Raw genomic sequence first — 11404 nt, 5'->3', positions numbered from 1 at the left:
ACACAACAAGTGCTACATGCAAGTTCAATTTTATGGAGAAGTTTGGAAAATCAACCTAAGACTCAAATAGACACTGCTTTACCTTAACCCTTGACTAGTTTGCATACTCAATTGTCCATGGTTTTTCCATAAAACTAGATCTGTTTGAAAATCTACTTAATAATTTAGGTGATATAAAGCATTTAGAAGCTCCAGTATCAATTAATATAGAAACAAGGTTCCCATAGATCTTACTCCTGAGTTTCGATTGGGCCTATCTGTTGTTTTGCTTGATAATTGTTAGGTGTCAAATGAATCCTTTGTTGATAAACATGTTTTTGTGGTGGTTGGGGTGGTTCCCTTAATTTTATATATAACTCCCTCAATACTTACAGGTTTTCCTTGGTTGTCCAAATAGTCTATAGTTTGAGCAAGACAATCAACTTTGGTCTTATACTCACTAAGCCAATTAATGCCTATAATAATGTCATAAGACACAACAAGTGCTACATGCAAGTTCAATTTCGTGGAGAAGTTTGGAAAATCAACCTGAGACTCAATTAGACACTACTTTACCTTAACCCTTGACTAGTTTGCATACTCAATTGTCCATGGTTTTTCCATAAAACTAGATCTCTTTGGAAATCTACTTAATAATTTAGGTGATATAAAGCATTCAGAAGCTCTAGTATCAATTAATATAGAAACAAGGTTCTCATAGATCTTACCCCTGAGTTTCGATCGGGCCTATCTGTTGTTCTGCTTGCTAATTGTCAAGTGTCACATGAATCCTTTGCTAATAAACATGTTGTTGTGGTGGTCGAGGTGGTTAGGGTGGCTAATTGGTGTTAGTCTTAACAAGGCATTTGTTAGCATAGTGATCTCCTTCGCAAGTGTAGCATCTTGAAGGTGGCCCCTTATTTTCATTGCCCTTGCCATTCTTACTTGTAATGGGATTACTTTTAAAATGCTTAATACCATTCCCTCTTGGTTCTAGCTTGTTAAATTTGTACTCCTTAAAACTGTTTATTTTGGGACCCAGTATGTGCACCTTTTGTATTCTAATTTGTTTTCCTCTTGTTATGTCAGATAGAATCATCTCTCTTGATTTTATATTCCTAAGAAACATCTTTTTTCTAGAGCTTCTTCTATGGTTCAAGGAGTGAGAACATCAACTGCCCCTTCAATCCTATTATTCAACCCCATAATAAATTGCATCACCTTCAGATTCCTATCTTGTTGGTATGGAAATATATATTTTAACAATCGGGTGAATCTCCCAATACTTATGTACGGTCATATCTCCTTGTTTGAGATTTTGAAAATTCAATAGCTTTTGGTCATAGAAGGTTTGGAGTAACCAACAATTCCTAAATATGATTACAAACTTCTCCTAGGTAATTTCAGTTTTTTAAATGTTCAACTCAACCTCGGTGTTTCCCCACCATGTAGAAGCTTCTCCTATAAAATGATATATTCACCAAACTGTCTTTGACGTCTTTGAAAAAATCTTAATTTCAAAATATTGTTCCATTTCTATTAACCAGGCCTCTGCATCCTCTCCATATTCAAAACCAAAGAACTTGGGTGGTTTGATCTTCTTAATGTCTGTAGATAGGTCACTTACTATTTCAAGTTTCTTCTATTTTTCGGTTTGGGTAAGTGGGGCTTGAGGGGTTTTCTCACTATGTTCAGAGATTTATGTTTCTATTCTAGGAAGGGGCGAGGATTGCATTTCCTCTTGATTTTTCCCCATCTGGGTTGCCATTTCATTCATTATTTTCTCCATATTGTCTAACTTCATTTGTGTTTCTTGAAAAATCTGAAATAGCAAATCAATAGGAGGTTGTGTGTTATTTTCATAGACCATGTCATGGCCTGCAACATTCTTGTCGTTACTCATGTTTCTTAATTGTTTGTCCTAAAAAATAATTGCAAGATCCTTATGTCAAAATATTTCTCTTTTTTTTTTACATGTTTACAACAAAATAAAGAGATTGTGAGTAGAATGAACACATGAATAGACCAATTGATTTAATCAATTTTAAAACTTCTCTGCTGCATTTTTTAGTAGTCATTATTTACAAAAAAAAAAAAAATCTCTTCTGAACATGGTTTTATTCTAAAATTTTATTTTCAGCATCTCATTCAGTTGTGGTTTTATACATATTCTGCACCATCTAAGATCTATGAAAGTGCATAAGAGGGTTGGTCTGGTGGGTGTTCCAAGTTTGAATCAATTTGTTTTTATAGACTGCTTTCCTAGTAGGAGTCCACTTAACTCTTTCCTTCCTCATTCATTGCAAAGCTTGTTTTAAGGTTTCATTGTCCTAAGGCATGGAACAAGTATAATCCTAGTTCAACATGTTCCTAATCAAGTATGAAAGATGGGATGATGTGTTTTCTTGCAAGGTGCCTTATGTACTTGCATCCTGTCACATTTAATCTAAGAAAATTTCAAGTTTACTAATCCTACTTAGGTAGTGTGCCCAAGTTTCAGTGTCGAACATGACTCTAATACCATATGTAACAAATAAATTTTCTTAACTAAAAGATTAGGGCTAAAATATGATTTCAAATAAATATGAAAGTAATACTTCAACTAAACAACCGAAATATAACATCTTTAATTCCATTTCATGGGATAATAACTGAATTAACATTTAACTGAAATAACTACCAACTGAAATAACTGTTATTGGTCATCTTTACAGAAGGAAATTAAAACATTGTCATTCATAATATGATATTTGATATTCTCAAAACAAAGTAAATGCATAACTAAGGATAGAGAAAGAACATATAAAAGCTAATTCGAGAGTCTTGAACTAGTTGTCAAGCTTTGACTTTCAGATAAGAGGAGAAGCATAAGCTTAGGCTTAACCTCCCAACCATAGACCATATCCATCCCCACACAATCTTTTGAAAAGAAAGACCCTCCCTACCTGAGGGTTAGTCTTGGGGCACTACTAGTCTAATAATCTGAGCAATACCAGTGTTTACAATGTCTGCTCAATTATGAACGGACATGTCTAAATAACTGTTGCTACCAACATCATGTGATCTTTAGAAGATAAGAATGCATTTAACAACTTTGGCCAAGGTTTTTGGATGGGTTTCTAATACCTAATCACCATTGCTCAACTTGACAATGAGTAAATTAAGTGGACATGCATGAGCTATTTAAAGATTCTTTAAAAATAATAAATTTATTGTATCACATTTGATTCTGTTTTCTTGTTCTTGTAGATTTTTTCTCTCACCTCTTCATCCTCTTTCTTGGTCATTTCGTCAGGCAAGTCCTAAGTGTCAAATCTCAAAGTAATTCAACTATTTTGCTAGTACTCAACTGGTGGAAAGAATAATATTAATTTAGTATTGTCACAATACAACTCCTAAGACCTAAGAACTTCTCTTAAGGTACTACAAAGAAAAAATTTAATCTGGAATCTGACTAAAACAAAGAGGTGACTTAGCATAATGTATATATAATTGGTTTAGACTTAACATGGTGAGATGGACTCATCGAATGTACTATTCGATATTACAATCAAACATTAATACATAGAAATCATTGATGCAATCCTTGCATCTACATTGTCGAATGCATAACATATATTTCAAATACAACATGGGAGAGATGATCACTTAACCTGATCAAGAAAGATATGGAGCTTTGGGCTTGAGTCCATATAGCCAGCTCTTGAAGTATGTGTTTCAAAATGTAGAGCTCAAATCGGAGATCTTTCAATCATAACAATGACTCGGATTTGTCTTTAAATCCAATTGCAAAAATAATGAAGAGAAGAAAAGGAGAGAACAGAGGTAAAGTGTTGAACTAGGGTTTTTGTTTCATAGACTTGTATCTGCAAGAAGACATAAGGAAAATATAAAAGCTTGGAAGAAGTCATGACTCTTGCAGCTGTTATAAGAAAGAAAATTGGCTTCTTGATTCACCGATAATAAATATGAGGAAGAACTCGAAGGTTACCTTAATAAAAAAGGATAACTTATAAAATTATATATACATAGATAGATAGATAGATAGATATTTCCACATATATATATTATTTGGAATAGTGACATCATATTATTACTATTTTGTCCAAGGTTATATTTATTTGGATATGTATATTTAAATACATGTATACTTAGAAGATTATATTATCTTCATATTTTCTCGGGGTATACGCATATTCAAGTATACATATATTAATAAATATGAGCTTGTATAATTTTAATATTATGGTGGCAACCATACTTTTATACTTATGTGCACATACATATATATGTATTATTCAAAATGATGGGAATGTCACCATAAATCGTTAAAGGTATGTACTTTGATTAAGTGAAAATGTTTAATGTTTTAATGATTGTCCAATAGCTCACGTGTGTTCAATGATTGTACCCTGATATGCAAGTTGATAAGTCTTTACTAAGATAGTTAGAAGTCATACTTGTCGATCAAACAAATGGACTAAGGTAGTATCCCATTCCGTAGATTCCATTAAGCAATGCTTCTCCCCTTTGTCTGCTCCTGCAACCACCCATGCAACATTTTCCATAGTGATAACAAGTTCTCATGATAAATTCATATCAACATATAACATAGATAATAAAAAAATTAGTTCATAACAATAATTCCGAAACCAAGCAACTACTAGCTACCATCATCAACATATGACAAGTAACGATTAATAGCATCATCATTAAACAGTTATACATAATAATTGATAACAGGCAATTTAGATTATGAAACAATGATTACATATAACTACTCTTTTCACATGAACGCTAAAGAAAAATCCAATCAACTAAACAGCTATTATAATTTTTATTAGGTCAAAATTTTGAGATGTAACACAATATCTAAATTCTTCCATGTGCTCATTTTGAGTTTGGAGTTGTCAATAGCTTTAGAGGATTATGTTCGTATTATGTTTCTGTTGAAATTTTAAAAAAAAATCTTTTTAGTCAACTGTGTATTGCTGCTGGCCAAATATTCTACACTATCCTTTCTATCAAACAATTCTAAACTAGTCTCCTCGACCCTATAAATTCTGAAAGCTTGGCTCCGATAACATAAGTTAAAACACAATGCACATGAATAAAATAGAGACAAAGAAAACGGGAAAATAATTACGAATCTGTAAGAAATAAATCTAGTAGTTACTCCTGCAAGCAACATAACTAAATTCAGAACACTTCAACCACCTGTACTGCGACTCACAGACATCAAATATGTTTTCTCTACATTCACCAAAATGATCCAAGAAAACAGCCTTGCCAATGCACTCAGAGAGGCAAACACACAAAAAAAAGCATACAAAATAAGATTGTAGTCCAAAAATTAGACTTAAGTAAAAGATTCACATTTGTCATCTAACCTGAGAGTATTTGAAGTTTGGATGATACCAATTGCAGCAAAAGTTTCCCATTCCCAGCCATAGCAAGTAAAAGAAAACGTTCAAAAAGATGACATTTCAGACAAAGAAGAGAAATAATAAGCCCAAGTGATTGAAGCTCATTGTACTGAGAATATATTCATTACACAAAAATCTTAGCTAACTCAAGACGAGCAAAAGGGAAAATACAAAAAAAGTTATATTTCTGAAAACGGATACCAGAATATGTTAACGAAAACATATCTGTCATCTAATATATAGAGTGCTTGAGACAATAATGGTAAATATAATTGCAGGAACTCATTCATGATGCACTAGGAAACTTATCCTCCTCTGTTCGACTATGTGAAAAGCCATCATATAATCTTTTCAATTTATGAAAAAACTATATGGTTAATAGTAAATTTATCAAAGTCATGTATGCAAACAGTTGTTTTTCTCCGGCTTACAAACAATGCATTCTGTATTACATGTTTCACTGTGTCTCCATCTGAAGCCACTAAATTAAAGTTTCAAGAGGATTGGCATTCCAAACAGGATCCATTAAAATCCACGGAAATTTTGTTCTTCAATCCCTTTAAAGGAAATGTCTATGTGACTCTTTAAGTTTCCATAAAATTACCAGGCCTAAAAGAGAAAATCGGCCTTCTCAGAAGGAATTTCCCATTATCCTAATCCTCTAGCTTGGTGAGTTGAACTTTAAAAAGATAACTAAGCAATTGTGTGCATGCAGCTTGAGTTGCTCTACATGCATATGGCCACCGAACCAAGAAATATATTCCTGGTCTAAGAAGTGTTTAGATAAGATTGAAATTTTTCCTTTCAATCGTGGTTATTGATTAGTAAATTTTTATCTGAAACAGAGGAAAAATCCTCTATGCCAACTCATTGCCAAGCCTTCTACAAGATTTAAAAAAAACATTGGAAAGAGGAATTCCCCATGGCAGTTTCATCCACAAAACCACAGTTAGGATCAGAATTTATAACCTCCAAAAAGGAGTTCTACAATATATCAATCCTCCCAAAGATTGAGTTCTTGTTTAATGTCTTTATTGCAAAGCAATCTACAAAAAAATGGCCAGAAACCTGTGTGAATGGGTCTGGATCAAATTCTGTCAGAGGTAATGCTGCTAATTTGAGTGGAAAAACAAATGGGAGTAGCTATGGCATATTACATTCTTTGTTTCCAATGCAGAGTTTTCCAACACCAAGACATCTTGAGATTCCCTGCATGCAAAAGAAATACAAAAAACAAATAGTGCACGTTCCATCAAAGCTGACAAGTCTGAATTCTAATCTGTCTCGATCCCAAAGCACCCACAAGATTAAACACAGTATTGGCATCAAGATAAGACTAGACATTGAACTTTTTTACATCTACATTTCTACTAGATCAAGCATTACTGAAATGAAACTGCAAACCACAAAGCATATTATGCATATAACAGAGCATTTCTGTGATCAATAATACTCTGTTGCCATCCATATATGTCATGTCTCCATATGATATTAGATCCTCACTTCATATCACACCAAAGATTAAAACAAAGCACCGTTCGTGCAAGTAGCAAAAGGTCTGTAGGACCTTCGAATTCTATTGATTAAATCTCTCCATCCCATAATTCTTCAACAGTCTTGTAGGGGCTGGTTGTGTTGTTAAGGAAAGCATCACCGCGATATAACTTAACCTGCTTAAGCATGCATATCTTAGCATGATCATCCAGAGTTAAAGACCAATCAAAAATTTGAAAATTTGAAAATATTCTGTCTGGGTTATAGCTCTTGGGCAGCACACTCACTCCCTGTTCTACCCCCCACCTTAACATAACCTGCAATTGCATGACAACAACATGAGTTTTTAACAGTAACAAGAAAAATATCCAAAGATTCAAATATGATCAAGTACCTGGGCTCTAGCCTTCCCATACTTTTGAGAAATCTCATGGATGATGGGATCATCCATAACCAGATTTGAGCCCCATGGAGTATTTGGAGCTCCTAAAGGAGACCATGCACTCACATGAATGTTATGTTTGCTGCAATAATCTCTCAACTTCACTTGCTGCCATTGTGGATGCATCTCTACCTGCAATTCCATTCCATAATCGTAGCAAATAGATAGAAGCAAATTAATATACCAAGTAATGCTTGAATGACTTAAGAGAAGGTTTTGGAACTGACTTTTAAAACACAGGGATTGCACAGGTAGATTTGTATGAAGAATAATTAACCAGTCATCACATATTTTAAAATCAATTGATAAAGCACCCTCTTTACCAAGTACTTTGGTAATAAAATGAGAGTCTCTCAATTTGTGAGGGAACTGATGATCATCTCTACATAAGAAAAATACTTTGCTAGAAACACTTTACATCTATAAAAGATATATTTACTCAATTCAGGCTAATCCTCAATCCATGGCAATTGGAACACATTGACCCCAAAGAGCGTCTACACAACTTTGTAAGAAGAAATTTAATATGGATGGCATATAATTCTGCACTGTACCATGTATTAGCAAAGATTCAATGGAAAATGGAGATTTGAATGATATATACAATTCTTTTAAAGTTTAGCACTGATTCACAAGAGCACAGTTATATTAAGGATGTTTTGGATGACAAGAGACACCAAGTACATACAACCTTAGAGGTGTATGACAAGTAACTCATTACCTGAACAACTGCAGGAGGAATCTGAGCATGGCTCAAAAGGTCTTCAATCTTCTTAGAGGAAAAGTTACTAACCCCAATGGCTTTAGTCAGTCCCATCTCCAAGCATTGCTCCATACCCTTCCAAGTAGATTTCATATCTAAGGGCAAAAAGTCTTCTTCTTTTGGCCCAGAATATGAATTCACCCCTGTCACAAGTTTAGCACGCTTGCGATCAAGATACCCACCGAATATTGGAACTTCTTTTCCCAGTTTGACAGGCCAGTGGACAAGGTACAGATCAACATAATCCAGCTGCAAATTCCTGAACATACAAATAATTTGGAATAAGAAGCTCTGCAACATGTAGATACTATAGGAGACTGCAATTCCGATGAGAAAATCATACTTCAGACTACTCTTAATTGCAGCTACGGGGTCGTCGTGTTGGGTATTCCATAGTTTGGTGGTGACAAATACATCTTCCCTGTTAACAACTCCGTTTTGAAAAGCCGTATGCAGAGCTCTTCCTAATGGATGCTCTGAGTCGTAAACGCTTGCTGTATCAATGTGTCGATAACCTACCTACAAATACAATTGTTCAAAGAAACAATCCAATTGCATCAATGCTCACTGTGCTGCAAAAGAATATGTGAAAGAAGTCAAGTGTGGAATACACAGAAAACTTCAAAAGCTCTTAGACAATCTAATTCAAAAACAACATTAATCAATATAAATCCAAAGATACAAAATCTACGAAAAATTTGTTTAAGTTCTGTTCACACCAATGCTTTGCATGGGACTGAGAGATCCATCATGATGACAGAAGTTGAATAGTGTACAAAATCAATTGATCAGCCCTCTAAACCATCAACCCTGCTACCTACTAATTTCAAAAGTGCTTTCAACTCAACCCAAACTGGAGACCTAAAAAACTGCAAAAGAAAAGTTACAAATGTACTAATCTATTATGTTGATTGGAATTACAGAGGACAATCGTTAACTTATATTGTGGGCAGTGAAATACACCTGGAGAGCTGTAATCACGGCTGCCTTAATCGCCTCTTCATTCTGATCCACAGCAACAGTCCCAAATCCAATCAATGGAATATTGGCTCCTGTATTCAATTGAGCAGTCCTTTTGACAACTTCCATATTGCAGAGTACTCTGCAAATGTTCAAAAGGCGGCACCTTTAGGGTTGCTTTATGCCCATCAACAACAGATTAAAATGCCACCAAATCAGTAAGAGAATTACACCGAAAACTCCGCCATCTATGTGGAATTGCTGGGTAGAGTTGTAAAGGAACGAGAGCTAAATGCTACAAGGAAGTGACAAATCCATGACGGACAGCAGGGGAATTGTACATGATTTATTCGCAATTACAATTTAGCTAGATTGATTTTTGTGTCCGATCACCTGCATATAATAATTTTCTCTTATTTTGGCCAGGGCCATTACAAATAGTTTTTTAATGTTTGATATGTTGTCCTCGAGAATCTCAAAATCTTAGGCATGCGGGAAGACAAACTGGTGAAGTTGTATTTAGGCTAGGAGAGAATGTCACTCAAACCAAATTGGGCGTCAATGCCTTCTGGGGTATGTTTTGGCTGAAGGAAGCTGTAAATTAGTATATGGCCATCATTTCATCTTGCTTAATCAAATTTTACACATAGTAAAAGTCTCCTTCCCTTTCTTTCATACGATATTTTTGAAAACTCAGTAAATATAAAAGCACCCACCCACCATGATTCCAATTGACCACGTCGCATGCTTTTAATTGTGAATTATATAAAGGCACTTACTTCTAGTCAAATAGCTTTAGGTTGTAGAGCTTCTTCAAGAGAGTAAATTTAGGTTGTGAAGCACATCAATACCTTGTCTTTTGTCTTTGTGCCTGGAGCATATTTCACAAGAGAATTGATAAGAAAGGAACGATGTGTGGAGATTCTTTCGGTGAATCTAATTATATGGCTCTTGAGTCATCCTTTCATCTGGAGTATGTAGTTTTTGAGGGGATGGTGAGCCCGAAGAAGAGAAATATTCCTCGGATTACTCATCCAGAAAAGGACGGGAAGTGGAAGAAAATCATTATTTGGTCAAAGAAATCTGAGACTGAAAAAAGAGAGGTTTAATGAAAAGGGTTTGCAGAAAGGGTTGGAAGAAGACTATGTCAAAGAGAATGAAATAAAAAGCGAAATCAAATTTTGTGAAACTTACAGTTGGGGTCCCCTTCTGTGAAGATTCTAGATAAAGGATTTTCCTGTCAATGTTAATACCTCTTACAGAGATCAGCTTCCATGAGGATTCTGATACGATAAAGAAGGGCGGTTCTTACGGTTCGGCTTAACAGGCCCCACTCAAAGCAAAAGCATTGACTGCTTAGGATGTGTCGGTCTATCAAGATAGAGGGATAGTAGAAACGATCTCTCATCATAAATCAATGCTTTTCAATTAAATGTTAGAAGAACATATAACCATTTTTTTAAAATGGAAGCAACAATGTAAATAACATAATATTTTTTTATATGAATAACTTTTAAAAATAGTTAAATAGAGAATGTTTAAATAAGTTTTATGTCAGCATAGAATTTATATATTTGTGAAAATTAATTATTTCTTAACAGTTAAATAATAAATAAAACAAAGAATGTTCAAATAAGTTATACATTAGTATAGAATATATATATTTGTGAAAAATAATTATATTGAAAGAACTTTATGTAAATTTGAAAAAATGTAATTATGAAATAAATAATTTATATATAATTTGAATTTTGTTTCTAGATTCGATTTTGTATTTTTTTTTGTAGCATCAATATTTCGGATCATACTCCATGATCCATCATCATGATGAGACAGAAGGATAGTAAAGAAAGAAAGAATCACACTCAATGATCCATCCTCATATATAATTTTTCATTTTTTGTTGGTTGTTGGAAAATCTCATAGTCATATTAGGTGTATTTATATTACTTCTTAAATTCTCTTTTCATATAGGTATCACATCTTAATTTTTTATATTTAAGATCATAGGCTCAATACAAAATAGAAGAGTCGTGGAAGAAACCACATCAACAAAATAGAACATTGAATTATAGTTATATGCATTACTCTATAGTAGTATGAAGATTTTATACATTAGAAAGTTGTGTGTATACAAAAGGTATCATGTAGGAAGACAAAATAAGACCTATAAACCTTTGCTACTTATCGTCATCTAGAGCATTTGTTTCTTTTACTCATGTCGTCCATCCAAATGGACCTTTACACCATTAAATTACTTATCTATTTTTCATATGATTCAAATGAGGATGAGTGAACACCAAAACAACAAAAAGTTCTACCTACATATTTCTATCTCTT

General features: G+C 33.9%; 1 protein-coding gene across 4 annotated transcripts; it reads right to left on the bottom strand.

The window, feature by feature from the left end:
* Positions 1-6724: 6724 nt before the first annotated feature.
* Positions 6725-10478, bottom strand: LOC149570433 (NADPH-dependent aldo-keto reductase, chloroplastic-like). 4 transcript variants are annotated; one of them, XM_089823082.1, is made up of 6 exons: positions 10259-10478; positions 9068-9206; positions 8448-8623; positions 8063-8363; positions 7294-7473; positions 6725-7216 (listed from the first exon to the last, which is right to left on the bottom strand). In XM_089823082.1, the coding sequence occupies exons 2-6, from the start codon at positions 9191-9193 to the stop codon at positions 6989-6991; spliced, it is 1011 nt and encodes a 336-aa protein (XP_089679208.1). In that variant the 5' UTR covers positions 9194-9206; positions 10259-10478; the 3' UTR covers positions 6725-6988. The 4 variants fall into 4 exon arrangements, with proteins under 4 accessions (XP_089679208.1, XP_089679207.1, XP_089679209.1 ...); XM_089823081.1 differs by having other exon boundaries at positions 9916-10459; XM_089823083.1 differs by lacking the exon at positions 10259-10478 and adding an exon at positions 8824-8973 and having other exon boundaries at positions 9068-9202.
* Between the last annotated feature and the right edge of the window lie 926 nt (positions 10479-11404).

Source organism: Cupressus sempervirens, chromosome 3 (assembly GCF_028749045.1).
Source record: "Cupressus sempervirens isolate cs-2001-9-10 chromosome 3, ASM2874904v1, whole genome shotgun sequence".
Lineage (NCBI taxonomy): Eukaryota > Viridiplantae > Streptophyta > Pinopsida > Cupressales > Cupressaceae > Cupressus > Cupressus sempervirens.
This window is presented reverse-complemented; position numbering and strand designations above follow the sequence as displayed.

Bases quoted from the DNA above. Each gene is read 5' to 3' on its own strand.
- LOC149570433 (XM_089823081.1), bottom strand. From the start codon at position 9,944: ATGCTCCAGGCACAAAGACAAAAGACAAG. The intron at 9,207-9,915 runs GTATTGATGTGC...GAACATTTGCAG, and splicing joins GCACAAAGACAAAAGACAAG to AGTACTCTGCAATATGGAAG. The intron at 8,364-8,447 runs GTATGATTTTCT...TTGTATGTTCAG, and splicing joins GCAATTAAGAGTAGTCTGAA to GAATTTGCAGCTGGATTATG.